Genomic DNA, 23022 nt, shown 5'->3' on the forward strand with positions numbered 1-23022 from the left:
TGTATTCTTTCAATGATCCAGTTGAACTCACTCATTTATCATTTGAAGTATGTGGATGATACTCTCATTACAGGTGATGATCAAACAGGCAATAAGGACCCTAAGCAACATTTGTTCAAACGCTTCCAAACCAAAGATTTAACCCGGTTACAATATTTCCTTGGGATTGAAGGGGTACAAGAATGGCATTTCTCAAAGGAGATATGACCTAGACATTTTGGAAGAAACAAGGATGCTTGGAAGTAAACCCAGGTCAGCCTAGGAATTAGAAGTAAAAAATTAATTGTAAAAAGCGAACTGCACAGAGAAGATGAGTAATTAAAAGTCAGTCACATGTATTAGGTGCCACAGTGAGCAGCATAAATATTATTAGATTACCTTTGCTTCAAATTCAATTAACGACATACGTAGTTCAACAACATTCTGCCTGTAACCCATAGCTTCAACAAGAAGATCCTGTCAAAATTGGATGAAAATCAACAGCAAAGAAACCATATTCTTCCAAAAGCAAAAGATGAATAAATGAAAAAACTAGAAAATAAATTCAAATAGTTTAATTTAAGTGGATTAGCCAGAATCATTCCAACTGAATTCCAATAACTTAGCATTAAACCAGCTATTAATATGGATATAAAAGAGGAGCAAAAGTACAGATAAATCACCTTAATTTTAATTGAATTGTGAAATCGCTGAATGTTACATTTTGTAGCCTGCTCAACAAGCTTTGCTATCTCAGTATCCATATCAACCTTCTCCTCCATCGATTTCAGTATCCCTTTCCTTTGTTCTAGAGGTCAAAATATTATATTCACGTTAGAATATCAAATCCAAATGTTAATTTGAAGCTTTCATATCTTTCAATATAGTATAATTCTTCAACTAACCAATCCGGTGAACGATTTCTTTACGTTTTCTTTGCTCATTCTGTGCCGTAGTACTAACGGTTTCCTAAAACATTCAAAATGAATGATAACATTTCAAACTTTAGTAGCAACAAATTTCTTCAAACCAGATTAGGTTAAAATTAAAACTTTCATCAACCCCACACATATGCATAGGAAAATAATCTATAGACCAGATAATAAGTATATTCAAAACAAAATTTAAATTTGCTGCAGCCTACCCACTGTTTACGGAGATCAGCAGCTTGATTCTGTAAGCTTCTTTCCTCATCTTGAGATCTTTTGATGCTTTCCTCCAAGGGAGCAATTTGTCTTTCAAGCTCCCTTTCTTCGGAAAGCAAAATCTCAATTTCTCCCACATTCGAAGCTAAAAAGTCCAACAAAAGGGAAAAGGAGAGGTAATAAGGAACCAGCGGTTAAAACTAGATTTGATCATTATTCATATGTTGATTCAATAAAATTTCATACTATTGGATAGAAGATCCGGGGGGTTCACTTGTTCAACACTTGCGGACACATGATTTCCATATCTTGACCCAGACCAACGGTAGTGATTTTCCGGTGTCCATAAATCCATAATTCCCAATCTTGGAACCACCTCAGATTTCTGATCAGTTTCTTTGGTTCCAATATACTGAAGTAAAAACATGTAGAAAAAAAATTCATAAATTGCATATCTAAAAAACATTAACCCCACATCTTTCAAACAAACTATAAATCTAAATAATAAATCAACAGCCAAAGCACTAGAGACACACTGAATTATCTAGACTTGAGTTTTTAATCAGCATCTCCTTGACTGCAACTGGAGCATCAAAAATTTGGTCCAATCGGGAATTGATGCCAAGAGCACGCATCTGGTTAGGAAAAAAATAGCAATGATGAAATATTTAAATCACAAATGAAATTGAGAAAGAAAAAAAAAAAACAAATGGTCACACCATACTTACATCTTCAGAAATTTCAAAAGGCCTTATTGGGTGGCCATCACCACCAGTATAATTTAGAATTGGAACATCAAAGAACTTTAGGTTTTTCGCTAAAAGGTCCCGATCACGAGAATCTTGTGTCATGAAAGACTGGATTGAACACAAAAAAAAATCATAAAAAATGCAGATAACAGCTCGGGAAATGGTGAAGTAGGTGAATTAACTCGTTCTTCAAGTAAGGGGTCAAATTATCATTCTACCCTCCCACCAAAAGGTGAGGAAAAAAACTTACATGAACCAAAATTTATCAACTTTACTGGAGATAAAGATACGAATGGGAAAAAAGGACACACTTAAAAAAAGAGTATTAATGAAACTACAGAAAGATATCTGAATAATAAACAATAGAGAAGCCAATGAAAGAATGAAGTCTGGGGTTAAATGACAAACATTCCATAAAAGAATTTAAACAAAGAACCAGCAAATAACACTATCCAAAATTTCAAAACAGAAGCGACTGGCATTGAGCAAAAATCAGCAGACACTGCTTTTTCAGCAATAAAAGAGATTATCATTTTAATATGATATCTAGGATTACCTTCCAGACGTAGTAAGCAACATGACCCTCCAGATACCGGGCATGTTCCCGGTTTGGGACATTCACCTGAAATACGACTCAACAACTTAACAGACTAAGTAAACAACCCAAACAGCGAAATCTCATGATTTTGAATAAATGTACCTCAAGTAAAACTGGACCAAAGACTTCCTTGTTGAATTGATTACGATTTTCTTGGACCCATTTATAAGCTTCAAAAATTTTGTCAACCCCAGATTTTTGCAATGCAAGCAAACACTTGGTACTTTTATTATTCATATCCCTCAATCTGCAAATATTCCAATAAAAAAGAACTAAAATACATTTATTTGCACTAGTAAACAATGTTGGGAGCAATTCTTTAGTCTAACTTTTACCTCTCTTTACACCTCATCAAGAGTGACTTTTTATGTTTTATTTCACTTTCTGCTTGTGACCTATTCTGTCTCACTTGACTAGCAGAAGTATCCAACCTCCGAATTTCATCTTTCAGTCTTTGCTGGTCGAACAAAAAAATCTCTTTATATTAGAGTGTAACTAAGTATGAAACAAAAACAATTTTTTGTCAACTGCAATGCAGTTGATAATAGTTAGATGGTAAAATAGATTATTCTTTAGGATTGGGGTCAACCGACCACAATTTTTTTCTCTTTTTTATATTTATTTGTTTCCATCTTTTTTTAATAGAATTAGGAGACATAATTAGTTCGCTATTTGACTAGAATTATGATAGTACCATTACTACCAATAAGGGTAAGTGCTTTGTCTTTTGTAAGATCAAACCCAATATATTTGGGTTCCTTGTTCTTTAGATTGTTCTTTAGATTATTCTTTAGAATTGTTTCCTGAGTTAATCCACCAAATTCTTATGGACATATCCATAAAAGTTCTTAAACAAAACGGTAAAAACTCCTTACCCTGAGATGAAAAAGGAAATCATTGTGGATATATATCACATTACAAATAATTAAAGGGACACTTACTAGCTCATCCTTTGGAGGTACAAAAGGGTGTAGATTCTCAAGTTCTAATTCCGCAGCAGCAAGCTCCTTCCTGGCTTTTTCAAGTTTTTGTTGTCGAGATTTTTCCTGCCCCCTCAACTCTTCCATATCTTTGTACTTTCCTTGTAATTCCACATCCTATAAAACGGAAATTAAAATCACACATGACTCAAACTTTATGCAGTAGGTACAAGATAAACCCACAAGCACAATACCATGGTGCCAAATAACAACTTGTTTCAAGAAAAGTATCCATGCATTTTACCCACAAGCACAATACCATGGTGCCAAATAACAACTTGTAAAAAGCACAATTTATTTTAACGACCTTAGTGCCAAATAACAACTTGTTTCAAGAAAATGCATGAAGGAAAAACACAGGTTTCGATCTTGTTAAAAGAAAAAACTACGAAAAAAAAGTATATCATGTAAATAGAAGGGAAAAATTACCAATTGGCTATCTTTCTCCCTAAGGTCCATTCGCTTCTTCGCATTGTCACTTAAGCGGCTGCTTACCTTTTTACAATTTGCATCTAATGCAGCCTTCTCATCTTTCTGTTTCCTGTTACATCATGATGAATTATAAAATGTTATGTCAGATCTCAACAACAAACAAGAGGTGTTCACCACACATGCATGTTCATGAGTTAAATACAATACTACAGTAGCGGATAAGGATACCAATCCCACCTAGAGGGATATGGCTAGGCCACTGTTCTTGTAGCAATACAAGTCATGGAATTCCTAGAACATCATCTTCAGCTAGATATCACGCTAATAAGTCACGGAATTCTATAGCTCCTCTAATGCCTTTTGTCCACACAACTGTGTTCCACCTCAGTAACCTACCACTGGTGTTGCTGGTCAAACTCAGTAAACTGTTCTTGTATCCAGTTTAAAGAGCCTAACACTACGTGATCTTCAATCCTCAAGTTCTTGAAAATGGAGTCGATATTGACACTGCAAGCATACTATATATGGGTAATGGTCAAGGACCTTTTTCCGAGAATATTACTTCTTGTTTCTCACATTCCACGGAATTTAATGAGTGCCCGTTAATTCACTCGAGACAATTCAATATCTTTTAAAATCAAAACAAGGTTGAAACAACTGCAAACCAGCAACAACAACAAAAAACACTTAAATGTTTCAGTTCTCTCTCTCTCATTTTCTCACTCACTCACTTCCAAACTTCTATTTGTAAGTTTAATTACTGGCCACAGTTTTTTTCAAGAAAAAAAAAACAAAAAAGCAGGAGTGAGGCACAAGATACTGATTTAACTATTCATCTCGTAAAAATTTGGTAAATATGTTTTAACTTGCATTAAATTGTTGAAACAGCCTTATTTTCACCTGTGAAGTCAAAAATCCAAGATATGAAGATTTTATGGTGGTTAAATCACATTACAATAAATGAAAATATAACATTCAGAGCTAAATTTACAATGTTATAAGTTCAGGAAGTCATACATACAAATGCACCCTTTTAGGAAAGAAAGGAAAAACAAATGTCTGAAAAATAAGAGGTACAAATAATTATGGGCTATATATTCATTTCATTTAAACCCCACATGATGGAACTCAGGTTCGAGGTAATATTTAGCTTCTTCAATGATGTAAAGTAGACTTCAATTATTTAAAAAGGATCAGACATTTTTCCCCTGACTGAGTTTGCTTAAATTCAAAGCAGCTAAAACTTCTGCAACCTATTATGCATTTCCAACTTCTACCCTCGCTAAAATATATGCAACAAAATATATGCAACTTTTAATCCGGCAGTTCAAATTCTAAAGGATCGAAACAATTAACTAAAAGTATAAAAGAAAGGGCATCGTACTTAATAGGTTCCTTAAGATCACTTAATAACTTCGCAGCTTCCTTCAATGCCTTTTCAGCATCATTCTCACGTTTCTTAGCTTCCCGATATTCAGCCTGCTTCATATCATACCTCAGCCATGGCAATTTCTTCTTCATTGACTCAGCCTACATAAAAACATACAGGTAATGTTTGTTTTTTTCCCCATAAAAAATGTAATACTGGAATAAAAGGAAGAAATTGAACATTATTTTCTAAGGATATAACTGTACGTCTGTACATATCTATACACTATATAGGAATGTAATGTGACCTAAATAAGGAAACTACTTATTATATGGAAAAGTCTGTACAAATCTAATATTCCCTAAAATAAGGAAATAAATCTGTACACACTACAGAATACAGATAATATATTTCACAACACTTCGCTCAAGCAAGTGAATGGATATCTATCAGACTATCATTCATAGCTTACAAGTAAAACCCTAACGAAATCATCAGTAAATTGAAGTCTTGAAGGGATATGATGCAAATATAGGACCATTATCCAATTTCTCCTTAATAAAGTGTCAATCCAGCTCTTTGTGCTTTATCATATTGTTAAAATAGATTGTGAACAATGCTGATAGCAGACGTATTTTCACAAATTAAATTGGTAGAGGCTTCATATTTTATTTTGTGGTCATCAAATATGATCTTCATCCATAGTACCTCACAAACTCATTGAGCCACAGCTTTAAATTCTGACTCAGCACTTGACCTTGCATCCCTATGTATGTACCAGAAGCAAGACACACTAGTGGGGGCGCGTATGATGGAATCCAGTGATGACATTTAAAAATCTGGTCGATCCTAGGATAGTGTTCCTCTTTGATGGATCCACTGGTGGACTTCGGTATTAAAGTACTGTTTGTATGTTGGCCGTGCCAGCTGTTTATTATGTTATAACTGACTAGTAGTAGTAGTTAGTTATTAACTGCTTTAGCATTAAATAGATAGCAATCCGTACCAGAAACCTTTTCTCATCAACTCTCCATCAAGCTCGATGAAAAGAATTTGAGAGCTTGGAAACAACAAGTAGAAGGTGTTATCAAAGGCCACAAGTTGTAGAAATTTGTGTTCAATCAATCAATCCTACAATTCTGCCTCGGTTTCTCACTGAAGAGAACTTGGATAATGTCAATCCAGCAAATTCAACCTGGGAGCAACAAGATTCACTTCTGTTTACTTGGCTTCAAGTGTTGATTTCTTAATCGGTTCTACCTATATCATCGTCTGGGTCCATTCCTGGCAGGTTGGGAACGAACGTCATGCCTATTTTCATGAGCTTTCTAGGATTGAATCTGCTGAATTGAGATCAGAGCTGAAGCATAATACCAAGGGATCGTGATGCATGAAGGAATACCTCTGCATCGCATCAAGGTTATCGTCAATATGGTGTTTACGCTTGGTGATGCGGCTCCATATCGCAATCAGCTTGAAGCGATTATGGATGGTTTACCTGAGGAGTATGCTTCTATTGTCACTATGCTCCAGAATCGCACCGATCAACCGTCGATTTCTGAGATCACGTCGTTGCTCATTGCGCAAGAATCGAGTTGGATGTATTTTGTGTATGGGAAAAGTGATCAGCTAACAATTACAAGTCCAACATATATCTGCTGATCTTCAAATAACTGATGCAATGATAAAGCCACTTCCTACTTCAAGGTTTATTGAATTACAAAGCAAGCTCACTGTGTGTGATGCTTCCACAACACAACCCAGTTGAGCTTGAGAGAGGAATAATAGTGTGTATCTTGATTATGTTTTTAATAGTAGTTAGTTTGGCTTTGCTGCACTGGCTAGTTATCAGTCAATTAAAATTCTGTTATGTAAACTAGTTAGTTAGTTATTACTATAGATGTTGTTGCCAACAGTTCTGTATTCATTCAATCAATCAGAAACTTCATTCTATTAGTTTCTCTCATCCTCTCTTAATTCGGAAACGGTCAACAGTGACGGCTGTAGGTCAAAGCTGTTCCTGACACAATTAAGGAGCTGACTAAATGGGTGCAGTTAAGGCAACCCACAGCTGGTCGCATGAAGTTTAGTAGGGTTCTAAGGTCGCAATGAAGGCAATTAGGGTTTAGATGTGGTAGTAGAGCCATCCAAAATTGGGAGCATTGATACCTACTAGTTAAATATTATTTTCTAATGATAAAGTCATAAAAATATGCAAGGTTTTTGTTTGCTTGCGGGGGTTTTAGACGGTTTTGGAAGGTTTGTGCCGTAGTGATTGAGTTTTTGTCAGCTTTTGTTGACTTGGTTACTGTACCCATGTTGAGAGGGGCTGTTTCTCAACATTATCCTTATATATATAAATATTTCATTTTCAAAAAAAAAATTATATATATATATGCAAGGCTATACAATATATAGGAATCAAATGTGACCTAATTAAGGAACTACTAATTCCATGGAAAATATAAACAAAATCAAATTTACAAAAAAATATGAAAATAAATCTGCACACACTAATTACGGAGATTATACTATACAATAGTAATTCAAGAAGATAGGGAAGTTTCAAGGAAGGAGGATCAGAACACCTCCAAAATAAGAAAATGGAAGGACGAAAATAGCATATCAAAAAAAGATGGGGTGGGGGAAACATTAGCACAGAGGCACAGCATATTATGGAAAATAATAGGCATTCAGACAGAAAGTAATCAACAAAACTCAATATAACCTTGGCAAGAAGCTCATCTCTTTGACGAACGCGTTCAACATCCTTCTCTAATTCGGCATTGCGTTCCTTCAACTGTTTTAAAGTTCCTTCATTTTTCTCAAGAGACTGAAACAGAATTCGGGCAGTGATCCTTAAATTTAAGAGAAACAATTTTAGAAGATAGTTGATATCATCCCTTAGGAGAGGGTGACCTTACCAGCTCAATATGCTTCAATGCACGACTTTTATCAATTAGTGCACGATGTTGCTCCGGAAGCTGTGGATCACCAACAACCTTTTCAGTCTCTTCCAGAAGTTGGACAGGAGTTAACTTCGCAAACTCACATACCCTGTCTTGCGGTAAAAACTACAAAAAACCATGGATCCCAAACAAGTGGTTGGGTTGGGGAAAGAGAAAAGTGTTATCCCAATATAGAACCTAAATTTTAACTTCACAATAAAGAATAACACATATAGAAATATATCGCATACCATATAAATAAAACAATTACATAGGAGTATGTTAATATTAAGATGTAAAGGTAAAAAAACATGCAGATGATCACACAAATAAACTGCCAGAAAAGGGTTGATGAAACTTTCTTTTTAATTAAGCAAAAGGACATGAGAGTCAAAGTATAAATTTACCTAAAAAGAGAAACAGTATACGGACATGCCAAAAAGAGAACATTAGGTCATAAGATCTTTTGAATCCCTCCACATGTCAAAAAAGAGAAATTCCAAAAAAAAATTACTTCATTTATTTTCTCACCACAACAAAATGAGAAAAATGGTATACTTCTTACATTTCACTCCACCCAACTTCCCTCCTCCCATTTCCTACCCAACCATAGTGTAAATGCCAGTATACGAAATGAGAAGAGTCCCTTTGAACCAAGGCGTTGAGATACCACTTCCATTAGAGATATGGCTAAAGTAAAACATATAAAAGCTTGGCAATCCACATCTAATGAGCTAGCTCTATGGGGGTGAGTTAAGCCATGCCAAATTCAAAATGGTATCAAAGACTATCCTTATTTTGATATCGGGCCACCCACAAATGTCCAAAAAATAACCCGAGCCAATCAACTTGGCCATGCAGATTTCCCAGTGCAATGAAATAAATCAATCCTACAATCTCCATGCTCCAGATGTCCATTTCTAGGCATGAGGTGTGTTGAGATTCCGCATCGACCACAGATATGGACAAAGCAGAGTTCATAAAAAATTGGGCACTCCCCCTCATCAGCTAGATTTTGTAATCTAGTCCTGCTTTCCTCATTCATTGCATCGCCATCCTTCTGTGTTTTGTCCTAGTTTTTTTCTTACTATGGGGTTCTGTCCTCTTCACGGATTTAAGGGCTATTAATATTGCCAGGTGAAGGCCAAGCATCATCACATACTTCTAATCAATTTTATTTATTGTTTGTTTATTGTGTTTGACATGTCATTAATTTTTTTTATATTGTGGCCTTTTCAGTTTAAATTGTGTGTGTGCATGTCTTATATTTTAGAATAAACGTCATTGTTCCGCCACAGGCCACAGCCCCATACTGTCAAATTGGTATGATAATGATATTCTACAAAAGACCATCTAAGATTCTCTAAAATATTCTAAGGTACAATAATGTTATTACAATATATATATATATATATATATATATAATATTGTATATTCCAGGAGTAGTCATCAATTATACTAACTTTTTATCATCATGGTTATTAGTCACAACTCAGAAGTTTATAATTAGTTAAAACACCTAAAAAGAAGATTATTAATTTTTCTAAAATAACATGAGTACCGAATATACTTCAACATCAGCATGTAGGACAGGTAGCTATTTAAAATTAATTGAAATTCAGAGCATTTTGTAAGATTGAAAAGCAATCTCAATGTAGTGAAGTGATAACTCAATCAAATGAAACAAATAATCAAAACACAATCCAAGCATCCGGACAGAGACAAGGGTTTGAGCCCAAAATATTTTATTGTTTACTAGAAGTAATTGACTGATTACTATTTTTCCTAGATTGAATAGATGATTGTGTGCAGAAGTAAGTCCCATCCCAAATAAAAGATAAAAAGTGGCAGGATGAAAACACAAGTACAGAGCTTCAACAATAATTGTGCTCCAACAAGGCACAAGCACAAGTTTATGAAGAAGCTAAAATCCCAAATCTTACATGACTAGAAATTAATCTTACTTTGAACAAAGGAATCGTCTTCCAAAATTGAGAAATTTTAGATAGTTCAACAAAGGATCATATAATAAGAAGCACAGTAGTTTAATGGAACAAAAAGAATGCCATAAAATGTCCTGATTGCTGGTCATAAGCTTACTTGAGTCAAATTATTGACTTGGATGTTAAACCTCTGAATGCTTTCAGCAACATCCTTTTTGGGTACTACATTTCCTGAAATGAAACACATTGAAAGATCACATAATTATTAGATCATCCTATTTGAAACCTCCCAAGAATACTTACATATTTTTGTTTTATTTGCAGTTTGTACATGCAACTTTTTTTCTTTGTGCATTTACATGAATAAAAATACAATAAAATTGAGATATAGGGGAAAATCTAGAATCTAAGTTTTTTTGTGATGAATGTATAAAGTTGAAGGAAAGAGGAAACCCCTACAGATGTGTATGTTCATATGTTCCACAATAAAGATAAGTGATAGAAAAATTGCTCATTGCCCGCAGAAATTTGATATCCTTGATTTTACAAAAACTTTCATCAATCGTAACAAACAAAATAAATTCAGTGTAGAAGGACACACCTAATGCTCATCAGAAACCCCAAAGAGATTTTCCAACAAAAGGTACCTGGTACCTTGCAAAATGTATTCCTATTCTAGAACTGCATATACTTTATACAAAAATAATAAAAAAAACAACCCAATGTAATGAAATGAGTCTACCAAGACATCCAAAGTTAATTACAATTCAAAAGAAAGAGCAGCTTATACTACCGCAGAAGAAAGGTTTTTAAAAAAAGCTATGTGCCTTTAGGTAGCCACCTGTTTTTAATGTCAAAACCAGAAGCCATAACCCGCCAATTTTATATTGTAAGTTGTAACCATTTCCCATTACAGTTAAAATCAATCCAGAGAATTAACAATTACTGTTCAAATAAAATAGCATTCAATAAACTTGTGTATCCAGACTAGTGTTCTAAATATCCCACCATTGAACAACCATTCAGACTTGTTGTTAGTATTTATTTTACGCATAATGATAAGGCGCTCCTCTTTATGGTCCCCTCTCAAGGTAATCTTAATGTAGCCAGACTCTTCTCCTCGTTTCACATATGCCCCAATACTTGTGGCTCGCCCAAGCAGCTGCAATAATTGAAGTCATCGAATCATGGTTCAAACTTCAAAAGTAAAACTCTTGAGAAGTCTGTTCAAGTGCGGGAAAACATAAACCAACCTGGGGCTCTCCACCGAGGCCAAGAGCAATAGCACATACAAGAGAACTCTTTCCAGAACCATTGGGCCCAATTACAAGATTCAATCGAGGCGCAGGTTTACATTTTAAGTAATCAAAGGTCATGAAATTATGAAGCTCAATCTCAAGAATATTTCCAGGCATATAATCATCTTCTCCCCTGAAATAAAATTTAAATCACCAACACCCCATAATCAGATGGACGGAAAAACAACGAAGAACACAGAGGATCGACAGGAAAATTATCATTTTTTAAATAAAACACTTAAAAAAATTAATAATTGATGGTTTGAAGGATACTCAAAAAATTCTATTTTTCTCTACATGTTTTGAAAACCTCTAAAATAAGAGGAATATTATTTGACATGCAACATTACATACCCTAACTGGCAATTCAGTTCCTATAAGGTGCATGCTTATACATCTTCACAAATTCCAACAGAAAATAACAATAATCAAGTTAAAGTTCCCAACTTTAATGATTCCACTTCCTTTACTTAACATTCCATGGGTTAAGAACAACAATTGGCATAGCCCTAACACCCAAGATGCAATGAGAAAGTTGAAATTGGCGAGTAAAAACCTATTGATGTAAACGAATGCGAGAATGGAAATAGAGAGAAGGATTGGGGAAGAAAAACAAAGCAGTGAGCAAGAACGTTAACTAACCTGGTGATTTTGGAGCGCTTAGGGGGGCGAGATTCCGCCATTGCAGATAATGGGGTTCACTGGGTTGTGTGTGTTGAAGCTTTCGAAGTGAAAGCTCGAATTTTGATCTCCAAGAAAACCCTAGGATTTGGGAATTGGATATGAGAGCGCTTGATTAGGGTTAGAGACTCAGAGAATGTAGTACTTGAGAAGAAAGAGAGTGTTTGGCGCCAATTAATAGCTCCCTCGCTTCCTTGCTTGATATGACAATCAGTGTGATCAAAACCGAACCGGACCGGCTGGTCAGAACGGTTCAACCGGGAATCGGACCTTAGCCGGTTTGGTCCTTGCAGTAACCGGATGACACAAAAACCGCTAAAAAATTGGTGGGACCGATTAAGAACTGGAGAAACCGGTCTAAGCCGGTTCAGGAAAATGAACTGGATCAAGATGCACACACTTTATAAATTTTGATTTTGCAACCTTCTCTATTGCAAGATTGCAGGTTGATGGCTAGATCTTTTGTGGTTTGTCAATTCTCACATTTTAAGTGGGATATACTAATAAGGCAACGGATTTTATGTCTAAACTCGCATATTCGCTTCCTGATTCAATTTGGATAGAAGTAAAACCGCTTAGGTTGGAGCCTTTTTTGGGCAATGACATTTGTATTGCCTCAGTTTCTAGTGTTTGGATGTAAGTATCTCTTTCATTTCAATAAAAAAGAAGAAAAAATTAGAAGTACATGAAAATTTAAGTAAATACAAGTTTAAAATATATCTATATCTATATTAAAAGAGAATCGTTATAAGAACCAATTAGTTAATGTGTTAACTCTAAGAATTTTTGGCATTATTTTATTTCTCTCCCACTTCCTCTCATCCTGCCAAGTGTCCCTTTTCTATTATTTTTGATTATTTTATTCATCTCCATCCCTCTTCTCTCTCCCACTAACTTGTAACTTCTCCCTTTGTTGGAAGATAATGAAGAGGAGGAGAGATTGAGCAATGTTGGGATCTGAGTTATGAGAGTTTGATGATAAAGATAAAGAACATGAAATTCGAGAACCACTTGAATCGAATAATTGAGTGAGAGATTGATCGTAAATTTTAAATTAGGAATTAGGGTTTCTAGAATTGAGGAATAATGATTTTTGTAATATTTATTTTTTAATCAATAATTTAATTTAATTTTTAATTATCTAAAATGTTATAAAAAATTAGATAATAAATATAGTAAAAGACAATTGATAACGAAGAAGACAAAATCAAATTGATTAAGAAAATGATTGAAGTAGTAAATAGTTATTAATAATATAATTTAAGAGGTGTAAATATTAATGTAAATTATGAGAAAAAATAATTCAGGTGAACTGGTGGGAACGCGTTGAAAAAAATTTGACAACCAAACCAATTACAATTAATTTAGTTTGAAATTATCATATAATTAACCAATTAATCAAATAATTCCAAACCAACTAAATTAATTTAGTTCGGATCTTCGAGTCAATCAAACCGATGAACACCCCAAAACTTGAGAGATAAGAGGGTTTGAAAATTTTACCCTCATATCTCATTTCACATTTTAAACTGCAGAATTGTATCAATGACATCCACAAATATTCCTCTCACCTTTTATCCTGTCCCACACCACTTAGCACAAAAAAGATACTTCCTCACCTTCCTGTGTCAGTGAGCTCAGAAATAATATCTGCATATTGTTCATTTTTATGGGCCAAAGTAGAAGAAGCAATATCCAAACATTCTTCTTTTATGGCCATAGCTAGACTATGCTCATCCCCAAGCCACTCCCCTACAATGTCTCTCACATCACTTCCAACCTTTCCAACCCTCAAGACACACCACTCTCATCAACCCAGTAATTTACCATCCAAGTTTTGTACAAGTTTGGTTTCTAGTGATGCATCAGCAACAGAAGCAGTGGCACTGGCCAATGCTGCTGTGGAGGCAGCTAGAGAGGCTGTGTCTGCAGCTGCTGAACTTGGGAAAGAGTGGCATCTTAGAGAGAGTGATGATGTTATGAGTGTAGGAATTGACACGAGGAGGAAGAGAAGGAGGAAAAAGAGAAAAAGTTTGGGATGCATGGAAGAAGAGAATCAGAACATCTGCTTAAGGCAGAGTCCATCTGTGAAGTCTGGAACATCTGGTTTTTTGAGTTCAAAAGAAGAAGCTGAACTTTGTTTATCTCTCAAGGTATGTAATATATGAGTTTTCTGTGATTCATTGAGCAGAAATACCACATGCTAAGCAATATAGTTTATTGCATAATTTTTTGTTCTGTCAATAAAGTTAGTTATCTTCTAAACAAATATTTGCATATTTGGAAATTCTTCAGCAATTAATTTTGAAGCCATAGTCAATTCTAGGGAGAAGCTTATGTGAATAGCTTCTTGGTACTACAATTGATGCTGAGAAAAAAATAAGCTGATCCAATCTTTTCATGTATCATTTCATATTAGGACAAAATTTACCTACTATTCCATAGGCACGGTTTGTGCTGTGGCCCAACAAAAAATTCAACCACTCATTTTCTTAATATTTATGGCTGTGCTGATTTCCTTCAGCTTCCCAATTTTCAACTCATTGTCATGTTGTAATTGAGCTTATTAAAAACAGATGTACCAAACTGTATCAAGTCTTCTCCTTTTCTTTTATTACATGTTTCTTGGAAACATATAAAATCAAGTATTTACCACAATGCAAATTTTTTGGTTGCCTATGGGTTGGATTTTATTACAAAAGGGATGATGTATGTATTACATAATTTATAACAGGAGGGGGCAAGGATTGAAGTTGCTAACCTGAGAATCACAGAACATGAAGGCAATCCTGCAATTCCAAAGAGGTTTTCTCATGGTAATACAAATCTGAACAAGGTGTTGAGTAATACAAGAGATTTAAGAGCAAAATTAGCTCGTGATTATCGAGCATTAGTTGCCTCCATTGCAATTGGTTATCAAGGGAATGGACTAACCCTTCAAGACCTCATTCAGGTGCATACACATTTTAGTGTTTTACATTGTTACAGTTCATTCTTAATTTCTTATGCATTTTAATTCATTTTACCAGGAAGGAACCATTGGACTTCTTCGAGGAGCAGAGAAATTTGACCCAAATAGAGGATGTAAGCTGTCCACTTATGTTTACTGGTGGATTAAGCAAGCCATCATTAAAGCTGTGACCAAGAAGTCTAGATTAATCAGATTACCGGTGAGGCACTGCTTCAATCAACACTTTATTTCTAGTTTGCTGCAAATGCAATGGATGACTTTTAGCTCAACTCACATATGTGGTTTTAGTTAGCTTCCATACAAACATATATATCCAGTTTGATATTAGGTTGTGTGCGTTTGACTAAACAGCTTCGTTAAGCGCTTATGGCAATAAGCATTTGTCACATAAGCTCTTATTCATAAGCTAATTTGAAAAGCTTATAAAAATAAGCTCAAAAGTAGGTTAAAGCTAAGTGTATAAGCTAATTTAGCTTATAAAAATAAGTTCAAAACAGCTTATAGGTAGGTCATGAACTAAACATAAAATTTCCCAAACACTCCTATAAGCATTTATGCTATAAGATAAACTGAAATAAGTTATGAACGGCTTCTACTTGCCTTGAGTGTTAACTTCTTTGTACTTGGTAGGTTCTTTTAAGTTTGAAGTTCTCACACTGCAATCCAAATTTCTGATGTTTTCTTTTATAAGGTTGAAATAGACCAAACCATATCTAAATAATTTTATAAATTAAGTTGAAATACAAGATATATTCATCTCTTTCTATTTCTACTATTTACATATTCATTCTGGACTTATTTATTATTGGAAGTGTTTACATTCAGTAACTACTTTACCAAGCATTTACTTCTTGGTAGTTTCTTAGGTTTTTAAAGCAGCTCTTGGCAACTGCTTAGCAATAGTAACATGATTAGAAAAGATAGTCGGATACAAGACTAAAGAAGTTGGCAAGTAATTATCAATGCTTGGTTAGTTTCTCATTTACAGGGAGCCAAGGGTGCGATGGTTGCAAAAGTTGCGGAGGCGAATAGTGTCTTGAGAAGAACACTGAAGCGGAGGCCGACATACCATGAAATGGCAGAGATGCTCAATGAGAATGTTTCCACTGTAAGACTTGTTTCTGAAAAGAGCAGGCCACCAATTTCAATAGACAAAGCTGTAACTGACTATGGCAACTTGACTCTTCAGGTTTGATAACTTCATTGTTATGTTACATGTATAACTACCCATTTGATTCACCAAAGAAAAGGATCATATTAGGATCTGTTATCATATTAGCATAAGCTTCAAAAAACTTTTGTATGCTCTCCCATTTATCTCCTTGAGCTTCCAATTTATATTCATTGTGAGTAAATAGGGCGTTACTAGACTATTAAAACTCACATTTAAGTGCTATTCGAGAAGGAAGCTTTGTTGTGACAAGATGGAGGTTCAGAACAAGAGAGACATTTTGGTAAACAGCTTAATTAAGCACTTATGACAATAAGTGTTTATCGCATAAGTACTTATTCATAAGCTGATTTGAGAAACTTATTGAAATAAGCTAACCAAAATATCTTATAAGTAGGCATAAACACTTAGTCATAAGCTAATCTGAGTAGCATATAAAAATAAACTCAAAACAACTTATCGGTAGGATATGAGCTATTTACATAATCTCTCTCAAACACATGCATAAACATTTATGCTATAAGATGAACTCAGATAAGTTTTTCCAAGCAAGGCCAGGGAAGGGGTTACTTAATGAAACTATAATGAATTTAGTTGCTTGCATCTTTAAATTTCTAGTAACAATGGATGTCCTCCATAATTTTATTTTGGACTTAATCCCTTGGTGTTTATGAAACTGCAAACTACACTAATGGGTGGTTTATTCATCTGGTACGTACTTGATTTCCTCTTAAGCAAGGTGTGTCAGGTTTGAGTCTTGCATATGAAAAAAAAACTGTTGGGAGAGCTAGTCCCAGCAGGAAATAGATGTTCACGGCTCGAACATGATTGACTTATGTGGAAGATACGTGTATAGATAAAAAAAATGGAACTACAAACTACTAATGGTTTAAGCTTGATTTAGTTAGATCTTTTTAACTTGTCCAGAAAAATTCTGAACTATTAGTCATACTGTTCAATTTAATGCAGGATATACTGCCGGGGCCAGTTGAAATGATTCCAGAAAAGATGGTTGAGAGGCAGCTAGTGAAGCAGGGAGTGGTGAAGCTTCTTAACACACTTAACAAGAGGGAAGCAGAGATAGTAAGTTTATACTTTGGACTGAATGGATACACCCCTCGCTCTTTTGAGGAAATAGGAAAGTTGTTGAAACTATCAAGGGAGAGAGTCAGACAAATTCATGGCGTTGCACTGTCAAAGTTGCAGCAGACCGCCCTTGTAGATAGTCTGAAGTTCTATGTTGTATAGAAGAATGTTTTGTTGATTAAGATTAATGAAAGCAAAAAGAAAAGAAAGTCAAGGATATATATTATGAGGATGTGCTAAACAAAGAGTTGAAAGATGTCAAGGCAGAGTTTTTGGCTATTGCATTTTCACTTGTGGAACCAAAAGAAATTAATACTTCTTGAAGTTGAATTTTCGCAAGAAGAAAAAATTAGCCTTAAGAATTTGAATTCAGAAGTGTAAATGTTTTTCTTATGAATTACACTTTCGACATTTTAGGTTCTCGAAGAAGAAAAAAAAAATTATATTTCCAAAACATTAACTTTTGGAAGAATTTTTTTTATACTTCTGGAACCATAAGCAAATCATTTCTAAGAATTTAACCAACGTAAGAGTTGTATAAGGATATTTTGGGAAGAACATTCTCTAGGGTATGCATATATTAATTTTGGGTGCGTAAAAAGTATGAAAGTTTTTTTTTTCTTTTGACATGTTTTAATATATTAGGGATACAATGACCGTCCTTTCTAACAAATGACTTTCTCGAGGTTCAATTTTTTTACCTCACTCTTACGGGGATCTAGCTTGTCTACCAGTGACCCAACATCTTGTTGGTAATCTCTTGAGTTTTTTAAAGGAAGAAAATGCTATCCCAAATAAAAAAACACTATGACCCTATTATTCAATTAGGATATGCGGTAGAAGATATGGAAAAAGATGGTTGTTGGCGGATTTGGATCTTTTTATGTGACATGATAAAACATTGGGTATTACCTCTAAATTTAGTCAAATAAAATTTAAAATAGTTGGTTATATGCCCATACAATGTGCGGGTGTACATCTAGTTATTTCATTTCTGTGACATTTGTCATGTCAAAATCATTAACGGAATGGAAATGATGGGCCGATATTCACTTTTCAGATACATTCAATCAACACACAGTTTAGCAGCGGTTTTTAACCGCAACAAACATTTGCAGAGGTTTCGCCGCTAGTGTGTTTGATCGAACATCCACTTGAAAGTGAATACCACGTGTAACTACTCTTAACGGAATGACAAACTTGAAGCCATACACAACACACTTAAATAAATGGGAAATAAGCTGACAGAATTGAATTAGGTATTTAGTGTAGGTAAACCCCTTGCATTTCTTCTCATTGATGAACAAAAGATTCAGCAATAAATGTATGGATCATATGAGCTTTTACTTACAGGAATGGATCAAGAATATTACAATGTCTACTACATTCTAGTCAGTCTTATGCAGATTATGAAGGATATACAAAGATGCGGATGATAAGAAAATACAAACTGAATAACTAAGCAAATCCAATCCTGTGGAAATGGCAACCATTTTGCTCCTCTCAAACATTTTCACCAGAAGAATCATGACAATAACATGCCCCACTTTTGTCTTCAGTTCATCAAGTGAGCTGATTTTCATCCACTTAGGCCTCTCCTGAAACCGAGACAAGAAAATTATTATTGTACAGATATGAGATTCCTACCAATCATCCAATTTCTTTAATTTTTTTCTGTCCTTACAGCATAAGGTTTCATTTCCTCAATAGATTCTATAAGAATTTTTTTTGCAAAGCTAGTGCTTATAAAGCTCCCGCTATGCCCGAGGTCCAGGGAGGGGCCGAACCCAATAGATTCTATAAGAATCTCAAAAATAGGGCAAGAGGCATTGAAGGATCAAACTGAGCCCGAGCCATGAAAGAAAAGATGAGTGCATTGGAGAAAAATAAAACATGAAAGATTGTTGAAAGACCACGAGAGAAAAGGCCACTGAAGTGTAAATGGATATACATAATGAAGCAAAAGTCTGATGGGACATTGGCTTGTTATAAAGCCAGATTAGTGGCAAAGGGTACACTCGGACATATGCGCACCAGTGGCTACATCTGTGACCATTATCGCCTAAAAAGTTCTATATCTGTTAGATAATTTTACTGCTGCTTCAAATAACATAAGGGATAAATATTTCATACAGAACCCTCAGATTCTGTTCACAACAATCAATCCAATTTTTAAAACACTTCCAGGTAATAATAGCTGAATAGTTAGAGTTAGCTGGTTACTTCACTACCATAAGTTAGTTTGTAAGAGAGTGGAACTATTCCCTATTTCTTATCTCTACTCAAAAGAGCTTTCTCTGTTCATTAGCGACAAAAACTCTGAACTTACATGATTGTAAATTTACTATTGCTGTAAAAAGTTTATCAGACAATTCAAATTAGGTGGAAGTTAACAAACTAAAAACAAGTCAAGCTTGGTTCACTAGCACATTTCATAGCATAACAATAATGAAATACTGCAGCTGAACAATCATATTTATCTCATGAAAAAGATTTGAAACAAGATTAGTACCTACTCAAACTTCCAAGTAATATTATCATAAGTAAAAGAGTAAAATATTGTTGATCATATGTTTTTTATTACCTTCAAAGCAAACATCCCAAATAGAGATGATCCTTTAAGGGCACGGTCTACAGAAGGTGGCACATCAGGAGGTGTGTTGCTTATGAACAATCCATATAAGCCCATACCAAAAATCAACATGACTGTTCCAGCAAGATAAACATCTGCAGCAGCAAGATTCATTCATTTTAGTGGCTGAAAGAAAAAGGATAAGTGGATGTAGCAAATATAATCTTATCATAAATTGGGACACAAAATGGAAGTAAACAAGGAAGAACTTCCAAGTGAAAACATGAATAGATATATGCTACTTGTATGAGGTCTAATGCCTTTAAGTATTTGGAAACGCGCAATTTAGTGGTGATTTAGAATTCTTAAAATGATGGAGAATGATCTTTCTTAGAATTAACTGGAGGGACTGTTATATGTTTCATTAAAATACTTAATACTTTTTCCATTTTTCTTTGATCTTTTCCTGGTGCAAGAAGACAAAACACAAAAGATGTAGTCTTTGCAACCTAAAATTCTGTAGTTAGAGTTCAGCATCCGTTTGTCGTGGACTATTTTTAGTAATTGGAGCTTATCTAGTGATTTCTTTTAGTAGATAAGCTCAAATAAGTGATCTTTGGCCCGTATCACAAGATGTATGTCTAATAAGTGATAACTTACCAATTGCTTCAACCAGCCGCAAAACCATCTTTCCAGAGTGAACTCCTTTGACACAGCATGTCCAATAGACTTTGTATGCATCAAAAATATAAATGCAGCCCTAAACCAATCCAGGATAGTCAGATATATGAAGGCATTCATGACATGATTAAGTTTTCTAACATGGTACCAGCTATTAATGGAACAATCGGGGGAGTCAAAAACAGAAAATAAGAGTAACACAGTGCTGGCTGGTAAGAAAAGTATTTGTGAAGAGAATGTTCATTAGTGAAGGAATATTTTACTTCTCTCTCTCCTTTTATTTCTGTTTTTATCTCTTTTCTCACATACTTGTATAATTCATCTTGTAATAAATAGCATTGGACACAACAGAAATAACTCATAGCTCATACCAATAGTGATGAGGTACATTAATACTACTGCAAAATAACTACTTTAAGGTGTTGCAGTATACATTTAAAAAGCACAAGAGTGACCCAGCCAAGGAACCTCCAACAGCAAGGAGTGCCAAGAAACGGAAGTCGAAAATGATCTGCTCAACAGAAAGAAAAAAACTTTCAATTAGAAAAGAGAATACATACAAATTGAGTATATAAGTATCAGCACAGGACTTCCTTATGCCCCAAAATACTTAGTTTGATCGCTGCTCACTCAGATTGCATCAGTGTAAGCCTTTATTTAAAATTGGGACAATGTTAGAGCGTCTTCTACCATGTCATCTATCCCACTTCCCCATGCCTGCAAACGTCCAATGTAACCCTCCAACAAAAATACTTTCATCACTTAATTTTCAGTGACTATATCCTTTTATGCACTACACATAACAGAAGCTTTTACTTTGATCTTCCATAAGCAAAGTTATTTCAAATTTTTTTACATGCTAAGAGAATTTGCATAAAAGTGTGGTCAATATGACCACATCATCCACATAGCAAGGTATCCTTCATTTGTAACTTTGGTCCAAATGCAATTAAGGCTGCAAATTACTTAAACTATCATTTAAACATTGACACCATTAATGGTCCAAAAGAACACATAAAAACTAACAACAATAAATGCTTTTGAAACTTTAGAAAGCTCTTCTATTGATAACCTTCAAATGGGGTCTGCAGGGGATCAAGATCCTCCGTCTCAAATGATGTCTCATTTATTGTCCCACTAATGAAATTGTGTCATGTTAATTAAAAACTACTCGTGTATAATAATTGACATACGTAATTTCATTATTGGGATAGGATATGAGACACCATTTGTTCCTACTGGAGTAGTATTTTATTAATATTCATCATATATATCAGAAAAAAATGGTGTGACCAAAATACCCTTTCAATGGAAGACTCAGTGGCTCGAACCATCCTAACAATCGGGCTGCCATTGGTGTTGGCATATGCATAGTTGAAGGCAGGGTCAGGTGGTCTAGACTCCACAAAAGGGGTGGATGAAGCTTTGGTAGTGGTGGTGCTGGTTGATGCAGAGGGACCACTTTGTGGTGATGATGATGATGCAGTAGATTCAGGGGATGAAGAGCTTAAGGAAGCACTTGGATAGAAAACTCGACGGGGAAGATGTGAGGGACGGTGGCTTTGGAGTGAGAGTGAAGGTGGAGAAGCAGAGATGAAGGTGTAACAGGACAGAGCCATCGAACTTGAAGGTTGTAGTATTATTCAACTACACCATGCTCTATTACCATAAGACTATGGTGTCCACTCATGTAGCCGTGTGGAAACAAATCATTTTCGTCTTGTGGGGCGGGTGCATGTGGCCATAAAATATCTCTGTTATTGACTTGCTTTTCCCAAAATAATGTATATTTTGATTTTATTTCTCCCTTTTGATCCACTTTATATTATAATTTGCATTCTCCGTTTGGAACAACTTATTTTAACTTATCTGATAGCATAAGTGCTTATGTTAGTGTTTGAAAGAGCTTATGCAAACAACTTATAACCTACGATAAACTGTTTTGAGCTTATTTTCATAAGTTATTTATGATAGCTTTTGAAAAAGAGCTTCTACTTATATATAGCTTATTTTCAATTTATTTCAATAAACTTTTAAAATAGCTTATGAATATGCGCTTATGTCATAAGCGCTTATGACCATAAGCGTTTAATTAAGCTATTTTCCCAACCTATTAGAATTCATATTAGGACTTTAACTAGGCCGAATGAGAGAGGAAGGTCCTTGCTCAGTGTGAGTTCCTTAAATCGACATGCGTGTATGGCAGCTGAACATGTGGTATTCCTTGCTACAATGACTGGATTGACAGACGATTCACCTACAAAAGGATCTCCAACACTCAAGTGAGTAGATGAATGAGTTGTTGGTCAGTTCATAAAAAGTGTAGTTACAAGGTGTATCTTTATTTATAGTTGGAGAAGACTATGTTGTTATAAAATATAAAGTTGTGTTATTATGGTTGTTAGGAGGGAATGCAAGT

The 23022-nt window shown here is 34.8% G+C and overlaps 3 protein-coding genes across 4 annotated transcripts in view; 1 reads left to right on the forward strand and 2 right to left on the reverse strand.

Annotated features, from left to right (window-relative positions):
- Nucleotides 1–12303, reverse strand: part of LOC130749397 (structural maintenance of chromosomes protein 5) — a 30380-nt gene extending 18077 nt beyond the window's left edge. The window contains exons 1-19 of one of the 2 annotated variants that reach the window (XM_057602747.1): nt 12084–12303; nt 11397–11574; nt 11152–11305; nt 10301–10374; nt 8177–8326; nt 7981–8085; nt 5268–5413; nt 3881–3992; nt 3413–3568; nt 2807–2928; nt 2574–2718; nt 2430–2495; nt 1853–1981; nt 1661–1759; nt 1371–1536; nt 1124–1269; nt 885–948; nt 663–787; nt 379–456 (exon numbers count right to left, since the gene is read on the reverse strand). In XM_057602747.1, coding sequence (XP_057458730.1) covers nt 379–456; nt 663–787; nt 885–948; nt 1124–1269; nt 1371–1536; nt 1661–1759; nt 1853–1981; nt 2430–2495; nt 2574–2718; nt 2807–2928; nt 3413–3568; nt 3881–3992; nt 5268–5413; nt 7981–8085; nt 8177–8326; nt 10301–10374; nt 11152–11305; nt 11397–11574; nt 12084–12124 — 2256 coding nt within the window. In that variant the 5' untranslated portion in view covers nt 12125–12303. The remainder of the gene's footprint in view (nt 1–378; nt 457–662; nt 788–884; nt 949–1123; nt 1270–1370; nt 1537–1660; nt 1760–1852; nt 1982–2429; nt 2496–2573; nt 2719–2806; nt 2929–3412; nt 3569–3880; nt 3993–5267; nt 5414–7980; nt 8086–8176; nt 8327–10300; nt 10375–11151; nt 11306–11396; nt 11575–12083) is intronic. The other variant, XM_057602748.1, reaches the window with a different exon arrangement.
- A 1425-nt stretch (nt 12304–13728) lies between these two features.
- Nucleotides 13729–17629, forward strand: LOC130749645 (RNA polymerase sigma factor sigD, chloroplastic). The gene is made up of 5 exons (XM_057603016.1): nt 13729–14275; nt 14857–15075; nt 15152–15292; nt 16082–16282; nt 17234–17629. Exons 1-5 carry the CDS (start codon nt 13835–13837, stop codon nt 17510–17512), a joined length of 1281 nt encoding a protein of 426 aa, XP_057458999.1. The 5' UTR covers nt 13729–13834; the 3' UTR covers nt 17513–17629.
- Nucleotides 17630–18612: 983 nt separating this feature from the next.
- Nucleotides 18613–22312, reverse strand: LOC130748471 (uncharacterized). The gene is made up of 5 exons (XM_057601698.1): nt 21905–22312; nt 21037–21114; nt 20583–20682; nt 19935–20077; nt 18613–18948 (listed from the first exon to the last, which is right to left on the reverse strand). The coding sequence occupies exons 1-5, from the start codon at nt 22220–22222 to the stop codon at nt 18739–18741; spliced, it is 849 nt and encodes a 282-aa protein (XP_057457681.1). The 5' UTR covers nt 22223–22312; the 3' UTR covers nt 18613–18738.
- Nucleotides 22313–23022: the final 710 nt, after the last annotated feature.

Source organism: Lotus japonicus, chromosome 3 (genome assembly GCF_012489685.1).
Source record: "Lotus japonicus ecotype B-129 chromosome 3, LjGifu_v1.2".
Classification (NCBI taxonomy): Eukaryota; Viridiplantae; Streptophyta; class Magnoliopsida; order Fabales; family Fabaceae; genus Lotus; species Lotus japonicus.

Excerpts from the sequence above, each read along its gene's own strand:
- LOC130749645 (XM_057603016.1), top strand. The coding sequence starts at position 13,835 with ATGGCCATAGCTAGACTATGCTCATCCCCAAGCCACTCCCCTACAATG. Across the intron at positions 15,293-16,081 it reads CTAGATTAATCAGATTACCG|GGAGCCAAGGGTGCGATGGT; the intron begins GTGAGGCACTGC and ends TCTCATTTACAG. Across the intron at positions 16,283-17,233 it reads ATGGCAACTTGACTCTTCAG|GATATACTGCCGGGGCCAGT; the intron begins GTTTGATAACTT and ends AATTTAATGCAG.
- LOC130748471 (XM_057601698.1), bottom strand. The coding sequence starts at position 22,222 with ATGGCTCTGTCCTGTTACACCTTCATCTCTGCTTCTCCACCTTCACTC. Across the intron at positions 20,683-21,036 it reads CACTCTTGTGCTTTTTAAAT|GGCTGCATTTATATTTTTGA; the intron begins GTATACTGCAAC and ends GGATTGGTTTAG. Across the intron at positions 20,078-20,582 it reads GCGGCTGGTTGAAGCAATTG|ATGTTTATCTTGCTGGAACA; the intron begins GTAAGTTATCAC and ends TTGCTGCTGCAG.